This window comes from Urocitellus parryii, chromosome 5 (assembly GCF_045843805.1).
Source record: "Urocitellus parryii isolate mUroPar1 chromosome 5, mUroPar1.hap1, whole genome shotgun sequence".
Classification (NCBI taxonomy): Eukaryota; Metazoa; Chordata; class Mammalia; order Rodentia; family Sciuridae; genus Urocitellus; species Urocitellus parryii.
Genome location: NC_135535.1, coordinates 180,284,455 through 180,311,389, shown reverse-complemented (window position 1 = coordinate 180,311,389; position 26,935 = coordinate 180,284,455). Strand labels below are relative to the sequence as shown.

Below are 26,935 nucleotides of genomic sequence, written 5' to 3'. Positions count from 1 at the left end.
ATTTGTATCCCACCTACTCTCTTCAACTTTCTGCTTCCAACACTGAGAAGTGACAATGGCATGGAATAGTGTTGGCAGTAGAAGCTCTAGAAGTTTCACAACAGGGAATAGAGACCAAAGGAATTTTTTTTTTTGATGTAGCATGGGAAAGTGAGCATGGTGCAAATACCCCCAAAATATACATGTTAAATTTACTTCAGGAGTCTCAAACTTCTGAAAACTGAAATAGTTTGATTATCTAAACTAGTTTGATTATCTAAATTTACTTCAGGAGTCTCAAACTTCTGAAAACTGAAACAGTTTGATTATCTAAATGAACATATTAAGTTTCATTTATTTTATGTATATGGAGTAGTAACAAAGTGCAAAAGTTTCACAAATAAGAAAGCAAGGAAATTTATCACATTTAAAACTGATTTTTTTGCAGTTCTATAAATTGGAGCATACTGCCTTACCTACTACTAACTGCAGTTTTCCTGGTGGGAATATTATATGCCCTCAGTATTCGGATGAGAATCTTAATATCTCCATCAGAGATATTCTGTGCTGTGACTTTTTTCCTTTCTTTCCTCCAAGGTTTTAACCTTCTTTGTGGTTCAAGAAACTTACAAATTGCATATGTCAACTGGCTAAAGATTAAAAAAAAATGATTAGTCTCACATACACAAAATAACATAGTTGAAAAGGTTACTTGTTTTTTTTTTTTTTTGATTAATTGAAAATAAGGCCATTATTCTGAACCACACTCTCCCCATTATGGAGGGGGGATAAAGTTGTTTTAAACCCCAGGAAGAAATCTTATTTTTCTGAGCATAAAAAGGAAGAGATGCTTTGTTCCCTCTTGTTGGAGAGAAAATGTGATTGCTCCATGCCTTTCAGGAACATGGTCCAAAAAGAGGCAAAGACATTGAGAAATAAAGACTTAAAGCATGATAAACTTTCAGAAGATGATTCAATTTTTTAGGAAGCATTTTCACAAAAGTGACTGAATATTCAAAAATTTCCAAGCCTTTGAAATGAGTTAGTTATAAACTGACAGCCCTGCCAACATAGATCCATGAATTATAGTTCTAGAGTCACACTCATTTTTCCCCAAGGACTGAAAAATAAAATTCAATAGATTTCAGCATCTTAAAGAAATTAAAACTTTGTTGGTAATACCAAGAATTTGCACATGGCCCCAGGGAGGTTTGCTTCCTCCCTGTTCCTACTCTTAACTTTAACAAATGGACAACACGAAAAATGAGTTGCTGCAGCAAAGGCCACCCCAATTGCTTCGGGTCTCAGTGCCTTTGCACTGCTGAGGATTTTCAGATTTTCAGATGGGGGAAATTACAGGCTACCAGCAATGGGTAGCCCAGTAGCAGTTTCAAAATAAGAAAATCTTAGGACTTAAGACAAAGGCGTTTCTTTCATATCCTAAAAACTATCAATGAGGAGAAGGTGACAAACTTCCCTAAAGTTCTATACCATTACAAACATGTCATGTAGATATTCTAAAATGCAACTGTAAAGTGACCAAATATATTTTAAAATCTCTACCTCTTGCTTTATGATCTGAAACGTCATCTTTTGATATGTGACTTTATTAATATAAAAAGTAGAGAACTTAGAGGAGTTGGAAGGTATTAGCTCACAGGTTTATATTTCATACTTAATAATTTTAGTAGTACCTTGCAGATACAATTTCTTCATAATCAGCCACAATATCTGGCAAGCTGTATTTGCTAATTTTGATGATTCTTTTCATTATTGATCTTCTCACCTAAAATTTTTTTTTTAAATTTAAAGAAATGCATTATTTATATTTTAAGGTTAGGTATTTATAATATTTCTGGTATATTTTACTCCTAATTTTTGCTAGCAACAAATAGGAAGTTTAGATGAGTGAAAATATGGTTCTGTTTGCTACCATTATTAAAATCATCCCCAACATACGCTGTCATACTAAAGCAAATTCACTTTTTTTCATTTTTCCCTTCTGTGTCCATCACATCTCATCCTAAATTCCTTGCTCATTTTTTTCCCATCTAACTCAAATAATACATAGCCAGAACTACTCTTCACCAGAGAAGATGACTGCCCTGTGAGCTCATTTCTATATGTCACTAGCACATGAGTCTTAATCTACAAACTCAAGGACATCTGGTCACATTTCTGTATTTTCTTTGTCAATCTTATGCTCTCATTCCATTTGCTTGGCTAGAAAGTCAATGCCCGAACAGAGCCATTTCCCTAAGTCCTTGCAACAGACCTTGATTCTTCAAAAGACTACTTTTAGTCTCCTATTAAGTCTGAGGAAACCCCTCCCTTTTTCCTTTAGTTCTATCCTTCTTTTTTTTTTTTAGTTCTATCCTTAATAATGGGTTTAGGTTTACAGATATGAAACCAGTAAGTACAGCTTCTAGTTGCAATTTTCTACTTTCTGTCCTGCTACAAATCATTCCAGGGACATGTAACCTAGAGCCTAATTACCTGATCAAATGAGGCAGAAGTGGTAGAAGAATGGGAAAAAAACATAGAATTATCCTGCCACATGGGCAACAAATTGTTTCCCTTGAAGATGAACCAGACCCCACTGGACCAAAGGCTGCTCACTCTTTTCCTTTCTCCATTAGCATCCTGCAGATGGGGTTCCTTGCTGTTTCTCTCAGAGGCCAAGTATGCTTTACCCCCAGAATTTTCACATGTGGTTCCATTAGCCTGGAATATTCTTTCCCAGAAAACTCCCTGGCCACTTTCAGGTTTAAACAAGTACAAGGTTCACTGTTGAAATATTACCTTATCAAAGGATTCTGTAATCACCTTACACTGCATACCCCCACCCACCCCACCCACACATACACACAGAACTCTTGTCCTTATTTCCTCATTTCCTAATATGTTTTACTTGATGAGAGACTAATAATATGTTGTTTATATATGACTTCTCCCACCAGAAAACAAACTCCAAGAGGTCAGAGGTTGTAGTAGATACTCAATAAATATTCACTGAATAAATGAAGGAAAGGGACAGATTGAGAAGATGCACTAGCCTCTTAGATGCAAACATTTCAGCAAAAATCTATCTAGTAATCCTCGAGATTGCTGGGACTCCATTCATTCTTTACTGCTATAATCCTGGCCTTGTCCTCACTGATCCTAGTAAAGCAACAAGAAGTAAAGTGCACACAACTCCGGGTCTTATGAGTTCCTTCAATAGAACCACACAAAATTTATAGAGTCACACAATAAAGACTTAAAGAACCATAGAGCAAAGGAAGGAATTAAGCATCTATGGCCATAATAGGCCTCCAAGGTCAAATCTAAAGTATCTGTAATTATAGTAACCTACCAAACATATAGCTTTAACCATCCTCAGATAGCAAAGAAGTCTTCACAGGGACTGAAATTCAATAAAATTCCTTCCCAAGATTCCTGTATGCATTACTTGTTCTCTTACTCTCTTGCCCATCTTCTGCCCTCTGCTTCCCTCCCTCCTGGGCTTCTCCAAACATTAAAAGATATATGTATATATCTGTTAATATATGTTAAACTATATATATTATATACATTAAATATTAATATATGTATGAGACAGAGAAGGGATAAGAAGGATGAGTTCTCTCATATTTGTCAGAACAGCAGACTTATTATTAAAGCACAACCAAGTTTTTGATATAACTGTGATAAAATACGCCTTCTGGTGATGTGGGGTGCTCCAAATGAACTTTGGGATGTCTACAATATTCCTATTCAAGATTGGGATGTGTTTTTTTAACAATGAGCTCACTGGACAGGAAGTAACCTAGCTCCAAAAAGGAACTGTGATTAGAAAGAGGGGACGATAAGTGGATTTGTACATCTGGCTCTCAGGGAAGTGTATATAATACCATGTATACAGAACACCAGTTTTCACAAGAACAAATGCAAAAATACTGATAATATTGTGTTGTTTTTGTTACCTTTTTCAGAAAATTGACAGAAGTGATCCTTTGGGCAGTAATAGAATTCACATCTGAAGTGGACATATCCTTCTCTACCTGACTTTCATATTCCTATAAACAGAGCATTAAGTTAGTTTCACAGGCTTCATATATGACCTGCTACAATAAAATATTGCTATCCAGTTCTGTTCACATGCAGGAGGAAAGTGGCCACACTATAGCACTGACGGGAGAAAACATTACAATTCTTTCGCTGAGAATCGGCTTTTTAGTTTAGGACTATATACTATAATTGTTTCTGGGATGAGGTCATCTTTTGTATGTGGTACTGGTGATTGGGTTGCTCTACTGCTGAGCTACATCCCTAGCACTTTTTATTCTATATTTTGAATCAGGGTCTTGCTAAGTTGTCCATGCTGGCCTTCAACTTGAGACCTTCCTGTCTTGGCTTCCCACATAGCTGGGATCATAGGTGCCACCATGCCTGGTGCGACTTGAATTTTAAATGTAATGAGCCCTGTATGATTTTTTTTTTTAAAGATAGAGAGAGAGGGGGGAGAGAGAGAGAGAGAATTTTAATATTTATTTTTTATTTTTTGGCGGACACAACATCTTTGTTTGTATGTGGTGCTGAGGATCGAACCCGGGCTGCACGCATGCCAGGCGAGCGCGCCACTGCTTGAGCCACATCCCCAGCCCAGCCCTGTATGATTTTGTTTCTGTGTCCTCTAAGTGGCTGAGTGGACACCAGAATCTGGTATCTTATTTAATTTTGCTGACATCACCCTGCAGTGGTATGCTTCTGCACAGGCATTTTATTCAGAGATAGGAAAATAATTCCTTTCTTCATGAACTACCTCTTAGCAAGAGCAGGTGCTAGGGTTACAATACAATTGGTTATTTTTATAGGAAGCATCTCTTATAATTCATCTATTATAAGACTAGTGTTATGTTGATAAATGTTTAAGAACAAATTTTTTCTAACTGGGAGGAGAAGCTCCAATTTATAGCATTTGTTGATTTATAGCATAAAAACTCTGCCATGAACAGATTTAAAGCAACAATATGAAATCACTAAAATAGAGTTGGGAATAGGTATACATGATAGGCTCTCACCAGGTGGAGTCAGCCAGTTGTAGCACAGTGTCAAATAAGATATATATACACACACATCTTAGAGGACACAGAAATTATAAATATATATATTTATATATACATATATATGTGTTGTATATATATATACACACACATATATATATATATACACACACACACACACATACATCTTAAAGATTCTGAAATTGAGATGTGCCTTATAATAAACGTATAACTTAACTATAGTTATATTCCCTCCTCAGTCCCCCAAAGCTGTTATTAAATTGGTAATGCATTTTATGATAACAAAAATAAAAGTTACATAAATTTAGAATACACAAAAAGGATTTTGGCTGTTAAATAGCTTGTCTCAAGAACACTAAGCTAAAAAGCAAGCTGAAGACTTTTTGGAATTTAGGAGATGCATAAAGAGAAGGGAGAAAACTCTATCTATAGATTATTAGTTAAGAAATACTAACAATGCCGGGCACAGTGGCACACACCTATAATCCCAGTGGTTTGGGAGGCTGAGGCAGGAGGATTGACAGTTCAAAGTCAGTTTCAGCAAAAAACAAGGCCCTAAGCAATTCAGTGAGACCCTGTCTCTAAATAAAATACAAAACGTGGCTGGGTATGTGGCTAAGTGGTTGAGTGCCCCAGAGTTCAATCCCTGGTACCGACTCCCCCCAAATAAATACTAACAAAGAAATTAAGATGGGTTTAAAAAATATTAACTTTCTCATATAATAAATCATATTCAAATAAAAACCAAGTACCTGGAAGACTAAATCTGGAATCTCTGAATCATAGAGAGGCATTTGCTGCAAAATGAAAACATCTAATTGACCAGCATTTCTAAGTTGCAAAAGCTGGAAACGTTTACTCTTTTTCATTTCCTCTTCAGAAACAAAGTTAAATTCATCTTGTAACTGTTCAAGACGGAAATACTTTGAAATATCCTGTCCCTTATATCTCATATACTGTAAGACACAAAAATGTAAAATCTTTTCTTAAAATATTATTTTTTAAAGTTTGAGATTATTTCAAAACACTATTTCCCCTTCCACCTCAACTGTGAGAGTTAAGATTCACAAAACATGTAGGGATGGAGCAAGTAAATCTGTGTATAAGACCAGAAAAATACAGACTCCAGCTTCCCAACCTTTTCTCACACAAAAAATGAAAAAATTCATATTGCACACAGAATGAAAAGATGAGAGTGCTTCTAGCTGGTTGCCCTAAAAGTTGAGGAAGAATCAATATTTCTGTCCACCTGTAGCCAATTCTGCCCATCAGTTGGGAAGCTCTGATCTAGGAAAACTTAGTTGCAATAATCTAATTAATGGAGTTGCTTTATTCAACATACGCAAATGCAAATGCATGACTAGTTGCCATCAGAGAGACAAAGATTTATTAGCTGTGGTTCCCCCAGGAAACATGTAATACACTAATGAATAAAAGGCAGAAGAGTCAAAAAGAAAGGCTGCAGGAAGGCAAGAAAAAAAAGAATACAGGTCTAATGAAAATTAGACTTACAGGGTGGGTAAGACAGCTACTATGAATGCCCACTTCATGCAATGGCATGAATATAGGTATAAAGAAAGCTCATGTAGGTACACAGAGCAGTTCAGTTGACTATAAGGACAAATCAAAGTGACCAGATAATGGAGTTTGAGGGAAGTCATCTTGATATTTTTAGTGTCTAATAATATGGTTGGCACATAACAGATGTACCATGGATGTTAGTCTGAAGGTTGGCCTGCTAAATGTGCTGTGGGCTGAAAGTAGAGGCAGAATAAAATCCATCAGGCCTAAAGTAATAATTATTTAGTTGCTAAATTTCTAATTACCTTAACAATACAATAAAATGGCTGAAAACTGTCCTCAAATTTACTGTCATATGATCCCTAGTTCCTGGAAAAATATACAGTGAACTATGGGAAAGTACAAGGCAGTAGAGCTTAGGAAATAGAGTATAATTATAGTATTGTTATTTGCTATAACTTACTGTCATAAATTCCACTAAATCAGAATATTCTGGATTATTTGGATCAATTCTGACTTCATTTGCCCATTCAAAAAGTTTCTGTGCATTGACTAGCCAGGGAATTCCAGGAATGCTTCTTGCATCTACATTCTTTAACACACTAACAGAGAAAATACTTTGTGAATTTGCACATAATATGCAAGTTATACATCATTATACAGGCTAACACTCACCTATTCTGGGTATTTAAATCTAAAATCTACCCATATTTGCATTTAAGGATAAAATGGAAGGATTAGATATGTATCTCTCCTAACTTTTCTCCCATTTTTACTTCATGATAGCTTTTTATTAAATGTCTACTCTCCATTAAGAGACAACAAGATTCTTAAAGATAAGTTCTATAAAAATTCATCTTTGTCATTCACTCTGTGGAATAGCTAAAATATATTAGATGCTTAAATGAATGGTATTGGCTGTATTCTATAAACCCTAAGCATAATAAAATTATTAAATATTATCTTTTCATAGGATGCACAGTATTAAAATTTAATTCAAATAATTGCTTAAGCAAAATTAAGGAAGTACACAATATTAAAAAAAAAACTCTTAGGCTATATTGTTGTAATTGAAATATAACAGAGAACAATGCAATTAATGTGGGCACTATGGTCTAAGGGAGGATCTTTGATCATATGAGATTATCTTCAAATATTGAGGCTAGATTCATAATATGTTCATAATTGATTTTAGCCATAGGCTAAGTGTAAAAGGAATTCAACTCTAAAGATTTCTTTACAGCCATTGATTATTCAGTTAATCTCTTCACAGATGATCTGTTTCATTATGTATAAGCAGAAGAATTTGGATTTCCAAGATCCCTTCTGTAAAGAACTTGATTCATAATTTCTCAACTATAAATTTGGATTCCATAAACACAGTTCTGACACAGATTCAATAATGCTTCAGGCCAAACATAAACACAAATTTTATATTGTCTTCTTTTCATCAATATCGGTTCATATTTCTGTATTTCTGTGAAGAGTCTTCTGAAGGATTTATTAGTACAGACAATGTCTGGTATGGTAGGATGTAAGCCAATTACATAGGTGAAGTTCAAGTGGTCTCCCTTTCCTTTACTTCATGTTTCTTCCCACATGGTTGAATTATTTTGATGTTTGTCATAAGAAATCTTTTGGACCTGAAATCATGTAACAAAATTGGCTTCTCTAAGAATGATCTTGGCCCAGATACCCTAGAAAATAGGGCCAGAGGCAAAGCTTAACTGTATTAGAATAGAATACCTATTATATTCTCTTAAAGAAAAGAAGTTATTATTGGATCTCAATATAATCCCATGATTTGTCTCAGGAAAGAACAATATTAGTAGTAAAAACCGCAGGGTTGGATTACAAAGACTTCCTCAGATGCTTTCTATAAGTAGGTGTTCAGCTGTGGGCTGTGGCAAAATCCCTGTCCAATCAGACATCAAGTGAGTAACACAGTATCTTGGCTCAAGACCAACTGAAGGATTTAAGATGTTCACTTTGCATATGGAGAGCTAGAAATACACAAGGGGCATGTGTATTTCTTGGAACACGAATAAAATTTCTAGGATTTTCCTTCCAGCAAAGTGATAATGCATAAATGATTCTTTGTTAATCCAGAATGATTAGGAGATTTAAAAGCTCCAGAAATAAAATTCTGGGGTGTCTTGGCTGCCTACAAATGAAGAGCTATGGAAATGCATTTCTCTTTATCCATGTGGCTAACATCCTAAGCATTAATACATTCTCTTACTTACAAATGCACTTAATGACTTAGTAGAGTGATTTAAATAAAGGAATAAATCTACATCCAAATAAAGTAAACTGCTTCTACTGCTGCTTGGGTTTTCCCTTTTTTTACACATACATTTTGTATGATACCTTGCTGAGACTTGGCATTCTTTTTGAAATATAAAAGTTCATTACCCACACACAAAAAAAAAAGAAGGAAAAGAAGGAGGCAGAGGAAGAGGAAGAGGACGAGGAGGAGGATGCCTACAACATGTTTTACCTACAGTATGCAGATCTTGACTGTGACATAGGTGTTAGAGGAATACCATTTTCATCTAAGGCCCATGATAGAGAATAGCTAAGTTTTCCTGATGTCAAAAGACAAAGTTCTTCAGTTTCATTTCCCTCAAGAAGGAAAGGCACATCTGTTTTATAAAAGGCATTAAAAACATGATTTTTTAAGAACATGTACAGTTAGAACACATTTCCTCATTTCCTCTAGGAACACAAAGTTTTATGCTGACCTCCTTATCTCTGCACTCCCTCATTTCCTCTCTAAAGTACCTCAAGGGAAACAGCTTCAGGCAGACTACAAAAAATAGAGGGAAATATTGAGCTGAATACACAGAGATGAGCATTTCTGATTTCCTTTTCTTATGCCTGGAAATTTCATAACCATTCTTTCTTGGAATGGCTTCCAGCAAGAAAGGACCATTGGCAGCAGAAAAGGGGCATGTGAGCTACTCTTTCTCCAGCTTTCTCTACATTCCTGAGTCTTCTGTCTTTCAACTTTTTCTTTCTCCATCTCCACAAAGTTTAACATACTTGAAACTTGTGCTAAGTTCCTAGTGTTCCCTAAATTTTTTGAGTCCTCAGTCTCTCTCTCCCTGTTTTTCTGCTTCATGTGGACTCCAGGCAGACTACATTCTTCCTCATCCTCTGTCCTTTCCAGGCTCTTTTACTATTTATTTTCTTGTTTCTCTTCCTTGTTCATTTGTTCATAGCTCCTTTCTTTTCACCAGATGGGCACAAGTGGTTAAAAAATCCCTAGGGTGGAAAGAAAGAAATCTTGGGAAGAAGGAAAGAATGATCTCAGAGATTTGCTAACTTACATATACTTGCAGACAAAGAGTAAAATCGGTGCAAAAATAATTGGACAGAAACATCCCTTCTTTCTTTTGTCCTTTTCTCAATTCTTCCCTCCTTTCTTCCTACCCTCTTTTCTTTCTCCATCCTCTACACAGTTTGAAGACTAATTCACATATTCTGGAGTCCCTTAGGATCATTTAGGATTTGCTACTTATGCACAAAACTGGGGGATAAGAAACATATTTAATAAACTCACTACTTCCTACTTCTTCATCCACAGGAATTACCAGCTTATCAGAACTAAATTCTATATATTCCAGAACACTTTTGCCTTTCACTTCGGTGTTGTTAGGTAAAGGTAAGTACAGTTTTGCCAGTAAGCTTGTCCTTTTACTTTTTTCATAAACCTAAATAAAGAGAAATGGTTGGTAACTCACTGAAAATACAAAACAGAAAAGTGAAAGAAAAAAATACAAGGACCATCAATAATATATTTATATCATTTTTAAAAATACTAGACTAAAAATCAGCTATTGTTCAATAAGATTTCATTCACAGGATTAAAAGGAAAGTAGATAATCATGTGATCTTAGAAGTGTAATGCCTTTTACTGGTTTCATAGAAAATGAGCAGAATATGAGTATATGAGCAGTATTGAGAATATACGTATAACATAATACCCTAATAACCTGACTTTTGTGTACAGATAACATAATGCCCTAATGCCTTACCTTTGTATAGCACTTTTAAAGTTCTTATACTATTCTCCTCACATTACAAATAAAAAAATGGAAACCTCATACAAAACTATATTAGTTTTTATTGTGATTGAAATCTAGGTTGAATTACGTAGGAAAAAGTAAGAGTTATTGGCTTATGAAATCCAAGCACAAGCAAAAAGAAGTTATGGGAGCTGGGGAGGAAGGAAAGTTCTACAAGAAGAAAAAGGGAGGTACTAAGCAGACAGCCCCAGAGAACACTGGGCAGGAAACTCAGGTCTTGTGATTCTATACACTGTGCTTTCTATAGAGTTTCCTATAAGCTCACTGCCATCATTAGAAACCTAACTCTTTTTTCAATAGAAAAGTCTTATTTTTGGCCTAAACTGTGTTGTCAGTACTTGGAGAAACAGTGATAAGTGGTCTAAAAGAAGAAATCCAAGATGGGGGTGGGGGTGCCCCTTGAAAGATAAGGAAGGAAGCTAATCAAAAGGATAGCTGATTAGTCAAGAAGACAAGAAAAATGAAAGACAAAGAGATCAATATTTCTTGTGGTTGCTACTTCCTGGTGAGAATGAATTTGAGCCAACACACTGGTCCCTTTGACAAAGGCATTCCTAATGCAAAAAAGTTTGTAGGAGTCATAGGTCTATGAAATAAATTTCTTATTGTAAATCAGTAAATTAACTAATTAAAAAGAGAAAATAAACAGATAAATATATTCAGATGTTGAATTGGTATTCTGATTTTATACATCAGCCTCATCAATTTGCTTAGGGTATGCAGCTGCATTCTCAGTGGACTGTCAAATCCAGGTTTGAAGACTACAGGTGGGAGGCTAGACCTTGGAGAGGGCTAAGGAATTCCACCTGGTGCTTTCTCTTTGTGCTTCCTGCCTGTCACTAACTGAGTGGCTTTCTTCTGTCACACTCTTTGGCCATGATGTTCTGTGTCATGGAACTTCTGCTCTATAATTCTTCTGGTGCTCTATAGTTCCACCTGGTGCTTTCTCTTTGTGCTTCCTGCCTGTCACTAACTGAGTGGCTTTCTTCTGTCACACTCTTTGGCCATGATGTTCTGTGTCATCTCAGGTCCAGAGTTATGGAGTTGGCTGATGATGGACTGAACCTCTGAAACCCTTAGTGATCAGCATTTTCCTATGACCGATTAACTGGCATGATAAATTAATTCACTTCTCTAGACCATTTTGAAAAAAGTTCTAGAGGAATTGCAAGCAAGGAAGGTAAAGTGCAGACTGGATTACCTTTCCCAAGCTCCTTAAAATCTCCTATTCTTAACTGAGAGCACAGTCAGTGTTGGTATAGAACCACTTTATCTCTGACTCAGAAAAATATCAAGAGAAATATTCTGTTAGAAATTCACTGCAAAGATAGCTGAAACCCTAAAAAAAAAAAAAATTACAGGAGACATTCTACCTTCTAAGAAGATAAAGGAAGTAAAAAACAAACAAATAAAATCTCTTTTTTTTTCCTTTGGAAAAATATCATCTTATTTCTTGAGTCTGTGTTAATGTAGACAGGACTTTGTTTTGATGAGTTAAAAACAAAGAAATAAAGAAAAATTTGCACTTTCCTCAGGGAGAAAACTGTACACCTCATAAAAATGTCTTGGTTACAAAAAGTTAAAACTTCTGCTCTATAGTTCTTCTGCATAAATTTTACTCATGCTTTCTCCTTTTGTACTTTGAAATATAAATGTTTGATCACCTTGTCCCTTACTGTCTATGTGAAAAATAAGATATACTGAAGTGAACAAAAGAATTCTACCCAGTGAGGTTTCCCAGAGACAGTCTTTAACACCACTGATGGCAATGGTAAGAAGTCTGGTCAACATAGTTTTTTGATACTGGGAATGAACCCAGAGGCTCTTTTCCACCAATATACACTCCTAACCCTTTGGATTCTTTATTTTGATCAAGGTCTCACTAAATTACTAAGGCTAGCCTCAATTTTATGATCCTTCTGCCTCAGTCTCCTGAGTAGCTGGGATTACAGACACGGACCACTGTGTTGGGCTTGTTCAGCATATTTTTAACGTAGGAACTTCAATAGAAGGATATTGCAGGTGATAGAAACTTGGGTAAATAAATAATGAATAAAGCACTCATCAGGGATAGAACAAAATTATTCTAGGCATTACAAAAATAATTTTAAATTAGACTAGTAATTATAATTTTCTCCACACTCCAAACTCTACCTTCACACAAATAAATCTTTATTCCCTCTTAAAACAAATAAATAAATAAATACTTTTAGGTCTAGCTTCAAATTTAACCCCTACATTAGCCACAAGGACTTATTGTGTAATTCTATTAATTGTTCCCAATTTTTAAATGATCCTATTTTCTTCTGCTTTTAGCACAAGTGGTCTTTGATCAGGGATCAGGAGTCTCCTGTATGTTTTTTCACCTGATTCTTAAAGGGATCAAAATTTAAAATATGAAGAAAAAATACAGAAATACTGAAGCCATCAGATCAAGGATAGGGAAATGCATAGAAATCACTCAATGTTCTTAGTAGATATGCAATTTATTATATTTTAAACAGCCTTCTTCCAACTCACTTGTGAATGAACAGTAATAATGCACATCAAGGATTGGCAGGAATCTTAGCAGGATTAACCACAAATAAAATAATTTTGTATTTATGAAATAAAAGGCCATAAGAGAGATGGAATATGCATTTATTAATTATATACACATTGTTAACTATAGAAAAACCATCTTTAATATAAAAATAACTTATCACATAACAGTAGCTAACATGAAAAATTATGCATGGCAAAAAATAAGATACAAAAGTAATGACAATGGCATACCTCCAAGCAAATTGTTTCAGGCCAATATATTAACTGGATATTGAAAATTTGCTGAAACATTACTTTAAAATCAAGCTGTAGAGGAGATACTGAAGTGCAAGAAACCTGTTTATTGTTGTAAAGTATTTTAAGAAAATATTTAAGCTTCTGAATTTTGGCTCTTCTCTTTTGTTCTTGCCTAAAAATTAAATGAATCTTTAAATGACCTATGGAAAACAGAATGGTTATAAAATATCTTTTTTTTTCCCAAAATGTATCTTAGTATGTTAAAAAGATAGTTATTTTAGAGAACGAATGGTATCTTTAAGTCAAATAATATCTGCCTATATGTGGATAAAAGTTTCCCCTTCCAAGTCAGATGTTTTTAAGATATATATATATAGATATATATATATATCTATATATATATTCAAAAATAGAAAAAGAACTAAAATCAGGGTACTATAGATAATTTAGCTATTTATTTTACTAAATTATAACAGATTACAGCATTTATCCACCAAATATTCTGTAGGAAAAGAAAAAACTTGGTCATGGGGCAGGGGTTAGGGGACAACTTACATCTGTTTTCTAAATTTCATAAGACACATTACGCACACACAGTGTTTTCAATAACTTCAAAGCTGTGCAACAGGCAATAGGCCTGCTATTATCCTCTTGAAAGGTCTTCGTAAATCTCCTAGGCTTTGGGCTGTGCACAAGACAGCGGAGAAGCCATTCTTTCTCTGAACCCAAAGATCAGAGAGACAAACTAGGTTACTTCCCTGAGGTTTCTATGGAAACACTTATTGGAAACAAAATGATCCATGAGTGATATGAAACTCCTAGAGCCTTCCCTCTATCCATTCATCCACCCAACCAACATTTTAGGAGCATCTTAGCTGCAGGGAAACTGACACAATGATATGTAAATGACTTGATCCTCTTTTGAGAAGGGAGAACACTTGTTGAAAGATAAGCCCTAGATTGAGACTGAAAATTTCCTTCTACTGCCCCCTCCCTTGCCCCCACCGATCATCCTATGCACCCAGAACCTGCATGCCCATTATCTGCCCATCTTCTCTGTAATCTTCTCAGAAGGTTAGAGGAAAAAAATATTTCTTCCTAGCTCCATTTATACTACTTTCTAAAAGTAGTTTTAACAATGAGCTCATATATTGATTATGAAAATTTGTTAAATTGGGATTATATTTATCTTCAGGAAATCTCGCCTTTCTTCTTCATCTATAAACCATTCTTTTAAAAATTTTTTTAATGTTTTTTAGCTGTAGTTGGGCACAATACCTTTATTTTATTTATTTATTTTTATTTGGTGCTGAGGATTGAACTCAGGGCCTCATACATGCTAGGCGAGCACTCTACCGCTGAGCCCCAGCCCCAGCCCTAAACTATTCTTAATTCCTCCTCAATCTCTGTATTAATTTCATGTCTCTATCCTTGATATAAACATATTACTTTTCTCTGAAGAATCAAGTTTTATTCAGCTGGATATTTAAATGGATAGCAACACTACCAGATAGCAATGGCTGTAGAAAGATTATGAAACATTATATTTCATTTTGCCTTGACTTCCACTGTTTTAATCCAGCTTTTCTAGCACTAATATCTTCTTCCAATTCTTTTTCCTCTTTCCCTTCAACTTATATTTTTATAGCTCCTGTTTTTTCCCCTCATTTAGATGATCCTTTTGTATGTGACTGACATAATAAATGATTTCAGGCATTTATTGGGATGGTGTAGAGCAAATGAGTGTTGCTTCACTGTTGCACATCTCTAGTTAGAAAGAGTGGCTTTGTGTCTGCTACTCTTAATGTTCACTTTTAAATGTAACTATCAATGAATATGAACAGTTATTGAGTATCCACTCTATTCTAACTCCATGCTAAATGGTGCGTTTCCAAAATACTTCAAGATAGAATAGCAAAGTCTCCTAAGGGACAGAGATGTTGAGGAACTGGACTTAGTTCAGCGTTCTGACTTGCCCTATCCTCTTTAAGGGAGATTGGATCCACAGACTTAGTAGATGACAGAAATGGGTTATGTATGATGCCAGTTTTTTACATAATTTACTAGGTGCATAGTTCAATGAAGAAGTCACAAGTGGGATAGAATGAAATTTGTACTGTTGAAGAAGGAGATTGTCTGGAGGTCCTCTTAATAGGGAACGGTTTTTATGGGAGCAAGGGGTCCTTTAATGAGCACAGGTGACTGTATAATCTTGTTTGCTTTTTTTAAGCAGTAGTTTTATATTCCACCTATCTATATATGAATAAAAATTACTATCTTAATAAAACAATGACTATATATTACACTTACTAGTGAAGCTATTTATTATAGCCTTTATGACAAGCCAAATTGGCTTTTGTCTCACTTCAGGTCACATATTAGATGTGTGACCCTGGGCAATATAACCTTCTTTAGCTTGCATTCTCCCACCTCTAAGATGAGGATAACATTAGACTCCACAGAACTATGGGGATTGTCAAACATGAGTATGTTTTTAAAAAATGAACTTAGCAGAGTGTCTAGTATATGGCACTCATTCAAGAAATAATTATTAAAACTAATTCAATTAATAGGCTATGTAATGAAAAAAATTCTTTAAAAATGCTTACAGTGAACACTTGGATAAATGTGTTAATTCTTCTGTGAAAGAAAGTTGTGGCATCAAGGAAAATGGCTCTGTTATTTCATTTTCTGTTTCCTCAAGCTCTGATGATAAACATAAGAGGTTCTAGAACCAAAAAAGTAAAAATAAAAATAAAAAATATATAACTTACACCAGGTACATTCATTGTTTAGGACAATTATTCTTAAAATTAAAGTTGACTTCTTATATTTATCATTTTGTTAGAATCTGTTACACATATCAAGATTTCCTATTCTACAAACAATGACATTCTATGATTAGCTTAAAATGAGTTGAATGTTATTTTGCAATTAAAAAATACCTCCTGTTTTCCTCTACTCTTAAGTGCTTTTCCTTTGGTTTTCTTCTTAGTCTGAGACATTTCTTGATTTCCCGTTTGTTTCTGCTTATAAAATTTATTTATATCTGTCCTAATTAAGAATAAATAGAATTATTTAAAGCAGAAATAATGGAGGTGTTTTGAGTTGTTAGAGGTCTTACCAAAACCCACACATGCAAACACACTCACACAAAACCAATTTCTTCCAACTCTTATAACCTAAGGAAATTAACAATATGATAAACAGAAAAAATATTCCTAAGGTTGTTCCATTTTCACAGATTTCTCTTTACTTATTAAATCTACCATTAGCATTCACAGTCCTTTTCTAAGGATATCAAGAAAACTTTCCTCTGGTGAGAATAAATAACCAGAGGAATGGGGTTATGTAACTAAAGAACAATCGGCAACCATGTCTCCTCTCACTTTGTTTCCCTCTAACTGTTTAAGTTATGAGACCATACCCAGGTATAAAGGCAGGTGACCAGATATTAAGTATAGAACATAGCTATACTCCTTGGTGCTTATACATAAACAGTAAGTAATTACTGACATTAACTATCTGCTACTGTTGGTATTAGTTAATTCTTACACAGTATTCACTATATGCAATGTTCTAAGAAGTTTATGCATATTAACTCTTTCAAGTCTCACAATGTTGTGAAGTGGGTATACTATTTTTTTTCCTCTTTTATTAGTTCAACAAAACCCCACTTGTCTGGAATCCTTTCAGAAAATAACTGACCAAGGAGTTGAGTTTCCCTGATAGCTTAAGGGTTTGTTGGTTTTTTTTTAACCTCTCAGTATAAGGTTTCATTTTTTTTAGTTTCAAACTTTAAGAAGAAAATCATTTGGGAAGATATTCTGTGCTCTGTTGTGAATGTCATGTGGTTCAGCTATTTTGGAAAACAGTCTAGCAGTTCTTCACTAAGTTAACTACAGAGTTATCATTTGCCACAGCAATTTCTCTCCTAGGTATGCCCAAGATAATTGAAAACATACCCACACCTGAGGAGTGAAAGTTAAGGGGAAGATGGTGTCTTTTGAGAAAGATTAAAATGTTCTAAGATTACATTGTGGTGACCATTTTCAAACTCTGTGAATATATTAGAAACCATTGAACTGCATACTTTAAGTGGGTGAGCTGAATGGTATATGAATTATATCTCAATAGGCTGTTAAAAGTATTCTGGAGAAGTGAATGTAAGCCCAGGTCTACTGAGAAAGCTGAATGTTAAATGTGAGTAAGAAAAAAAAGGGTCTCATGTGGGATTGGAGTTCAGAATAGTGAGAACAGAAAGTGGTGGTGGGCAGGCAATACGGGTCTATTTATGTTATCTGCTGCTCTTCTTTCTTACACAAGAGATCGTGATATATAGGTATGACAAATCAAGTTATCAAGTTTACATTAATTTAGGAATCTAAGTTAAAGTTCCACGGTGGGCTTAGGTTAAGAAACTGTCAGATATACTTTTGCTAAAATCTACTGCAGCAGAAAAAAAAATATCAGTAAAATAAACATCTTTCCTAACGGCCTAAAACTACACTGAACTTGTGGGGAAGGAACTGACTATTTCACTATGAGTTCATAAGTAACTTAAGTGATTAATAAATTTAGTTTTGAACTATAATGACATTTCTTCTAGTATATATGTTTTTATAACTTTAGCCACTTACCTAAAATGTTTCACCTAGGAGTATGATTGTTGAGTCTATTTTAAACTTTATTAAAAAGAGCCATTTGCTAACCTCTGTTTCTTTTCACTGTTTTGGATTTTAGTTACTTGAATAGGTATGTAGTGGCATTTCACTGCAGTTTTAATGTAAATTTCTTTATTGATATGACACGATATTATGAATCTTTTCATGTGTTTATTTGCCATCCATATATCTTCTTTAGTGAAGTATCTATTCAAAGCCTTTGCCCATTATTAAGTTGGATTGTCTTCTTACTAAATTGTAAAAGTTGTCTGACTTCACGATACATGTCCTTTGTACACTACGTGGAACAGTTGTCTAGTTTCAAGAAGTCCCACTTATTCCTGGGCTATTTCTCAGAGGAACTATAGGAGTAAACAGAGCAAACACTTACCTCTGAAACTGCAACTTTATTGGAGTGCTTATAAATCCTTGACGTAGTCTCAGGGATTTTATCTGTTTCCAGGTCTGTAACATACTGTGTAGCAGGGAGAGGTTCTTTTCTTTTTCTAAGTCATATAGTTGTTTTGTGTTACTACAAAATAATGGCAGATCAAATATAAGTTGGTGCATTAGAACTGTAAGTCCTTAAAAATGGTCTGGAAGAATGTGTTAGAACTACTCCTGTCGGTCCCTTATTTTTTTCCCCCATCATCTTATTTTAAAAATTCTACCCACTGAAATTTAATCATTAAAAAATAATTCCTTGAAGGTTTTTCACTATTCAAAAGTGCCCTGACAAAATAAAATTCTCCTGAAAAAGGAAATATCCTACCATGAATTCCACAAGATCTTGAAGTACTACAGAAATAAGAAGAAAAGAACAGTGAAAGAAAGAAAGGGTGGGAAACCCATACATTGTGACAACTGTTCTTGCAGGCTCTGTAGCATTTTAATTAACTTCACTATTTATGAAAAAGAAAGGCAATGCTTTCAATGCTTTCACATGTATTGGCAGATTGATGCTTTCACAGCTTTTATTTTGCCATCTAATAAGTTCAAACTGGTATCTTCAAAGCCACTAGGGTGTGGACTAGTTCCAATTTAGGATGCCAAAATCTCAAGAGATCTTGATGGAAAAGATGGTGGTGGCCCTGTTCGATAGTTTGAATCACTCTAAGGAAGTGCTGGGGAAGAATTTTTATTTAGTTAAAGTGCTTGAGGACACCTTTCAAAAGTCAGTTTATATCACTTCCTCAGTGTAGCTTTTCAAGTGCCTCATCATACAGCAGAGGGCAGAAGGGAAGAGAGATAGCCAGATACAGAAAGCACTCCCCAAAGTCCTTTTATTCAGGCACTAAGCTCACCTATAAGGGCGGAAACTTCATGGCCTAATCACTTTTTAAAGGCTATACCTCTCTCGCTACTGTTACATTTACAGTTAAATTTTAACCTAAGTTTTAGAAGGAACAAATATTCAGACAATGGGAGCATGATATTCTTATATTTTGTCCATGCTGCAGCGTACACCAGAATTTACTTCCTTTTCAAGGCTGACATTACATTGTGTGTATATATGGCATTTTGTTTATATTAGACATGCTATTATGAATATCATTCACTGCTGGACACTTGGGTGGCTTCTACCTTTTGGATATATTTGTGAATATGTTACGAACACCCATGTACAAATACCTTTTCAAGACCCTGGTTTCACTTCTTTGGATATACATACCCCAGAAATAGAATTGCTACATCATGGCAATTCTATTTGTTTGTGTGGGGTCCTGGGGATTAAACCCAGGGTTTTGTGCATGCTAAGCATGCATTCAACCACTAATCTACATTTTTATTTTTTGAGGAACCACAATACATTTTTTCCATAGAGGCTGCATCCTTTTTATATTCCAACCAGCAATGCGAAAGAGCTCAGATTTCTCCACATTTTTCACCAATTTTTTTTTTTTTAGATAATAGCTATTCCAGTAAGTATAAAGACATACCCGTGTCTCTGACTGCTTTTAATATATTCTTTGTCTTAATCCACATGATGTTTTTAGGTGTCTACTTGGGTTTGTTGGGCTTCTTGAAATAATAGATGGATGTTTTCCATCAACTATAGGAAATCTAACATCACCTCTTTGGTTATCATTTTGCCTCATTTTCTTTCTCTTCTCTTTCTAGGACTCAAATACATGTTAGATTTTCTTGCTGTATCTTGTGTTTTTATAGTCTCATTTTTATATTTCATCATTTTGTTTCTCTGTGTTTAATTTTGGCTAGTTTATTTTGACCTATCCATAAATTTATGAATTTAGGCTTAATCCATTAAGACAACTTACTGGATTGTTAACTTTGGTTATTGTATTTTTCATCCTTCTAATAATAATAATAGTAATTATTATTATTATTTGTAGTACTGGAGATTTAACTCAGGGGTGCTCTACCACTGAACAACATCCTCTGCCATTTTCATTTTGAGACAGAGTCTCACTAAGTTGCCCAGGCTGGCCTCAAACTTGTAATCCTTCTGCCTCAGACTCCTGTATTGCTGAGGTTACAAGAGTGCATTGTGGAGTCTGGCTTCATCCCTCTAAATTTTTTATTTTCTCTTTCAAATGTCAGCTTATAATGTCTTTTTGATAAACCTTTCTAAATTTTAGCTTACCTCTATCAATATAGTGTGTGGAGGCTGAGGATGGGATTTGTTTACTTCTGGTTCCTATAGAACTCTGTTCCCTGTCCTCAGAACAACCTGCACTTCATCTGCCACTTACCCCATTCTTATCCCAGTTTGACAAAAGTGAACTCTCCCTCCCAGCTACTTCTCTTTTAGGGCTCATACCCCAAGACAGAGATGGCTCACCTATTTGAGCTCCTTTGATGTCTGGTATCCTCCTTATTCTCAATTTTTTTCTTGTGTCTTTGGTGCATTTAAGAGAATATATATATATATATATATATATATTTCATCCACTCTTTTTTAGTTGTTTTTGGAAGGATGGTTGACTGGCATTACTAGAAATGGTAGTCCTCCATTGAATTTTTGTTTGATTCTTTAAAAAATTTTTTTGCTATTTTTTTTCTTCTATGGGATTTTTAAGGTAGATTTTGTCTAATGTTAACAGAGCTATCCCTGTTCTCTTTAGTTACTATTTGTATAAAATTTCATTTTCTGTACTTTTACTTTCAAGCTATTTGCATCTTTGGATCTAAAGTGTCTCATACAGACTGTATTCACTGGATCACATATTTTTTATCTTTCCTGTCAATCCTGGCCAATCCTTTTTTTTTTTTTAAGAGAGAGAGAGAGAGAGAATTTTAATATTTATTTTTTAGTTATCGGCAGACACAACATCTTTGTTTGTATGTGGTGCTGAAGATGGAACCCGGGCCGCACACTTGCCAGGCGAGCGCGCTACCGCTTGAGCCACATCCCCAGCCCCTCGCCAATCCTTAATTGGCAAGTTAACTATTGATAAGAAAGGACACACTTCTATCATTCTATTATTTGTTTTTCATATATTTTAAAGCTTGTTTTTTTTCTCTTATTTTCTGCATTATAGTTTCTTTTGTGTTTAGTTGATTTTTTTAAAGGGAAGTTTTTAAATTCCCTTCTCATTTCCTTTTGTGTACACTCATAGATTCTTTCTTTGTAGTTTCCATGGGGACTGCTAAAATTATAATACTCATAATAAATAACACTAATGTCAAGTAATACTCTGTATAAATACTTGAATTTATCCAGCTTAAACTTTAATAGCATAAACCCTGCTATTTTAGTGACTGTCACCATCCCTTTCAATTGTTGATATCACAAAATTCTCTTTAAATATTCTGTACCCCAAAACATAAATATAATTCTTTTAAATGCATTAGTCTTTTAAACCATGTAAAAAACAAATACTTGTTAAATACTAGTTTTTATCATTGACCAAGTAAAAAACAAATACTTGTTAAATACTAGTTTTTATCATTGACCATGCTATTTATTTTTATTGAGATCTTTATTTATGTAATTTTGAGTTACTATCTAGAATTCTTTCATTTCATCCTGTAGGACTCCCTTAAACATCTCTCGCAGGAGAGTTCTAGTGGTAACAAATACCCTCAGCTTTTGTTTATCTGGAAACATCTTAATTTCTCCCTCACTTTTGAAGGACATTTTTGCTGGATATAGGATCTTGGTTAACAGATTTTTGTTTTCTTTCAGAACTTTGAATATACCAACCCCTGCTTTTTGGTCTCCAAAGTTTCTGATGAGAAATCTGCTGATAATCTTATTGAGAATCTCTTGCATATGATGAGTTGCTTTTCTCTTGCTGCTTTTAAGATTCTCTCTTAGGCTCTGTCTTTTGAACATTTGATTATAATGTGCCTTGCTGTGGGTCTCCTTGAGTTCATCTCACTTGGATTTTGCTGAACTTTTTGAATATTTACATTCATACCCTTCATCAAATTTGGGATGTTTTCATTCACTGTTTCTTTGAATAATCTCTCTCCACCTTTCTATCTTCTCCTTCTGGATCTCCTACTATGAGTATATTGGTCAATTTGGTGGCATCCCTGAAGTCCCTTAGCTCTGTTTATTTTTCTTCAATATTTTTTTCTTTTCATTCCTTAGACTCTACAATTTCCATTGTCCTATATTTAAGATCACTGACTCTTCTCTTTGTTCAAATATATCTTTAAATCCCTCTTGTGATTTTTAAAATTTCTGTTATTCTACTTTTTAGCTCTGAAATTTCTTTCATTTTTCAATTTTCTATATCTTTAATGATATTTGCATTTTGTCCATAAATGTTTTCTTGGATTTTTTCTCATCTCCCTTTACTTCTTTGGGCACCTTTAAGACAGTTGTTTTATCTATCTATCTATCTATTTATTTATTTTTAATTGCTTTTATTTTTTAAATACATGACAGCAGAATGCATCACAATTATTATTACACATATAGAGATCTTTATGTAATTTTTCATACCTCTGTATAAAGTATGTTCACAACAATTCATGTCTTCATACATGTACTTTGGATAATGATGTCCATAAAATTCCACCATCATTTCTAACCTCCTGCCCACTCCCTTCCCCTCCCACCCCTCTGCCCTATCTAGAGTTTGTCTATTCCTCCCATGCTCCCTCTCCCTACCCCACTATGAGTCAATCACCTTATATTAGAGAAAACATCCAGCATTTGTTTTTTTGGGGATTGGCTAACTTCACTTAGTATTATCTTCTTCAACTGCATCCATTTACCTGCAAATGCCATGATTTTATACTCTTTTTATTGCTGAGTAAAATTCCATTGTGTATATATACCACATTTTTTTTGTCCATTCATCCACTGAAGGGCATTTAGGTTGGCTCCACAGTTTAGCTATTATGAATTGTGCTGCTATAAACATTGATGTGGCTGTGTCCCTGAGTATGCTGTTTTTAAGTCCTTTGGGTATAGACCGAGGAGAGGGACAGCTGGGTCCAATGGTGGTTCCATTCCAAGTTTTCCAAGGAATCTCCATACTGCTTTCCAGATTGGCTGCACCAATTTGCAGTCCCACCAGCAGTGTATGAGTGTATCTTTTTCCTCCACATCCTCGCCAACACTTATTATTGTTTGTATGCATAATAGCTGCCATTCTGACAAGAGTGAGATGAAATCTTAGAGTAGTTTTGATTTGCATTTCTCTAATTGCTAGTGATGATGAACATTTTTTCCATGTATTTGTTGATTGATTGTAGATCATCTTCTGAGAAGTGTCTCTTCAGGTATTTGGCCCATTTATTGATTGGGTTATTTGTTTTTTTTTTGGGGGGGTGTTTAGCTTTTTGAGTTCCTTATATAGATTAGTGCTCTATCTGATGTGTGAGGGGTAAAAATTTGCTCCCAAGATGTAGGATCTCTATTCACTTACAGATTGTTTCTTTTGCTGAGAAGAAACTTTTTAGTTTGAGTCCATCCCATTTATTTATTCTTGGTTTTAATTCTTGCACTAAAGGAGTTTTATTAAGGAAGTTGGGGCCTAATCTCATATGATGAATATTAGGGCCTACTTTTTCTTCTATTTGATGCAGAATCTCTGGTTTAATTCCTAGGTCCTTGATCCACTTTGAGTTGAGTTTTGTGCATGATGAGAGATAGGGGTTTAATTTCACTTTGTTGCATATGGGTTTCCAGTTTTCCCAGCACTATTTGTTGAAGAGGCTATCTTTTCTCCAATGCATATTTTTGGCACCTTTGTCTAATATAAGATAACTGTAATTATGTGGGTTAGTCTCTGTGTCTTCTATTCTGTACCATTGGTCTACCAGTCTGTTTTGGTGCCAATACCATGCTGTTTTTGTTACTTTTGCTGTAAAGTATAGTTTAAGGTCTGGTATAGTGATGCTATCTGCTTCACTCTTCCTGATAAGGATTGCTTTAGCTATTCTGAGTCTCTTATTTTTCCAGATGAATTTCATGATTACTTTTTCTGTTTCTATGAGGAATGTCATGCTACCAAAAGCACTACACAGTTGAACTTTCTATGCAGAAGTACCTTGCAGTGAGCTTTCCTGCTTTTGGGGATTCCTTGACATGATTATTTTATTTTAGTGTTATTTTTCCAGTTATTTCATGTTTTTATAACTTCTCTTCCCAACTAGTCCAATGTTTCTAATTTGTAAAATATAGGTTTTTAAATAGGGGCCCTTAAATCCAAATGGCCATGATGTATTATCTTTAGACTAAATAATATATCCTGCACATATGTAAATGTATAGGGATTACCAAATATATACAACACCTGAGACTGAAATAATCTAAAAGCATTGGTGCCATCATAGTAGTTTTTCTTCAACAAATATTTTTTTTTAAAAAAATCAATGGATATTAGGGTTGAGGGTGTAGCTAGGATATAGTGCTTGCCTAGCATGTGAAAGGCCCTAGGTTCAATCCCCAGCACAACAACAACAAAATTAATGCATATTAAAACTACAACTACTTTCTCATGGTACTCTAAAATATTTTTACATAAAAGAGTCTTAAGGAAATATTGTAGCCATTTCTATAATTTCTTAAAGAATAATGCTCTTCAACAAATCTTGAGAAAAATGTTCAACATTATTAGCAATTAGGGAAATGCAAATCAAAACTTTACTGACATTTTATCTCATGCCAGTCAGAATAGCAGTTATCAAGAATATAAATAATAATAAATGCTTGATAGGATGTGGAAAAAAAGGAACACTTTTACACCCTTGGTAGTACTTGGTAGTAAATTAGTACAACTACTATGGAAATCAGTATGGAGGTCCCTTAAAGGACTAGGTATGGAGCCATCCTATGACCCAGGTATACCACTGCTTGGTTTTTTATCCTGAAGCATTAAAGTCATCTTCTAGAATGGTAACCTGCATACCCATGACACAGCTACATCAATGTTTATAGCAGCACAATTCACAATAGCCAAACTGTGGAATTAGCCTACATGTCCATCCAAAATCATGGATAAAAGGAAATGTAGCATATTATGGAATTTTATTCATGCATAAAGAAAAATGAATTTATGTAATTTGCAGGGAAATGCATGGAACTTGAGACCATCATGTTAAGGGAAATAAGTCAAACTCAGAAGGTCAAGGGTCAAGTTTTCTCTCACATGTGGAAGCTAGAGAGCAAAAGAAAGGTGAAGGTGGATCTCCTAAAAATCAAAGGGAGAGCAGGTGAGGAAAAGGACCAATGGTGGAAGACGGGGAGGGAGTGGGGAAATGGTGGAGTTGATATTGGTTAAATTATATTGTTATATTATATGCATGTATGAATACATAACAACAAATCTTATCAATATATACACCTATCATGCACCAATAAAAATGCAGAAAAAAGAGTAGACCTCTTATACTTTTCTTATTTTATATCTTCCATTTCAAGTGCAAACCCAAAGTTAATTAAATATTTGATTAATATATGAATAGCTTAAAACCTACCTTATCTGCCAATAACAGTCTTGTAAAGATTTTTTGGTAAGCTGATCTACTTCAAAATTTTCACTTTCTGTTTTGATAGCATTTGTCAGTGCTCTCAGCTATAACAAAGAAAAAAACTCTTTATTATATTTCATCCACTTGTAACCATTATTCCAATTCATCTGTACATATGTAAATGTATAAGGATTTGCAGTAGAAGCATAAATGTTTAACTAGTTTGTGTATTATTATTTCATCTTCCAAAATATATTTCATATAAAAACCTTGGGTCAGAACTGAGAAAAGCCTCAATATCTAAGAATAAATATCATACCTTGAATATACTAGGCAATCAGTTCATCGATTGATAAAGAAATGCCATTAGATGGCAGATCAAGTACAGATATGTATCTTATCTTCCACCTAAAATCTCATGGTTACAGAAAAAAATCTGTCTATCCATAAAGATTTTGCAATCATCACATCCACACCTGAAAACCTATATTGATAACTATCTATGCCTTTCTATAACAATATAAATGCATAACAACATAGGAAAATAAGAAAAAATAATATCAAGAAAAAAGATATACTGAGAATGTATAAAACACATATCTTAAACATATTTTTATAGAGAAATAAAACTGAAGAAAACTATATCCTAAAATCCTTGCAGGAGAAATGTGTCAGTTAAGGGTAACTTGTGGGAACTTTAAGACTAAAGTAAACTGCTCACAACTTTCACTGGAAGACAAATGAAAGGACCTAAACAAATAGGAAGACACTGTATTCCTGGATGAAGAAATCCAATTTTTATAAAGATAAGATTTCTTTCAAAATTAATATAACAACTACCATCATATGTAAGAACCAATAAAGATAAAAATTAATATAATGATATAATGCAATCACAGTAAAAACAGTAACAGGAATTTTTAAAAAGAAGGTGGCA

The 26,935-nt window shown here is 34.4% G+C and overlaps 1 protein-coding gene across 1 annotated transcript in view; it reads right to left on the bottom strand.

Annotated features, from left to right (window-relative positions):
- Window positions 1-26,935, bottom strand: part of Cc2d2b (coiled-coil and C2 domain containing 2B) — a 117,723-nt gene that overhangs the window by 49,937 nt on the left and 40,851 nt on the right. The window contains 12 exon segments of the mRNA XM_077799110.1: window positions 448-629; window positions 1,674-1,765; window positions 3,945-4,037; window positions 5,798-6,001; window positions 7,030-7,168; window positions 9,067-9,211; window positions 10,132-10,282; window positions 13,433-13,610; window positions 16,048-16,166; window positions 16,384-16,492; window positions 18,494-18,634; window positions 26,005-26,102. Coding sequence (XP_077655236.1) covers window positions 448-629; window positions 1,674-1,765; window positions 3,945-4,037; window positions 5,798-6,001; window positions 7,030-7,168; window positions 9,067-9,211; window positions 10,132-10,282; window positions 13,433-13,610; window positions 16,048-16,166; window positions 16,384-16,492; window positions 18,494-18,634; window positions 26,005-26,102 — 1,651 coding nt within the window.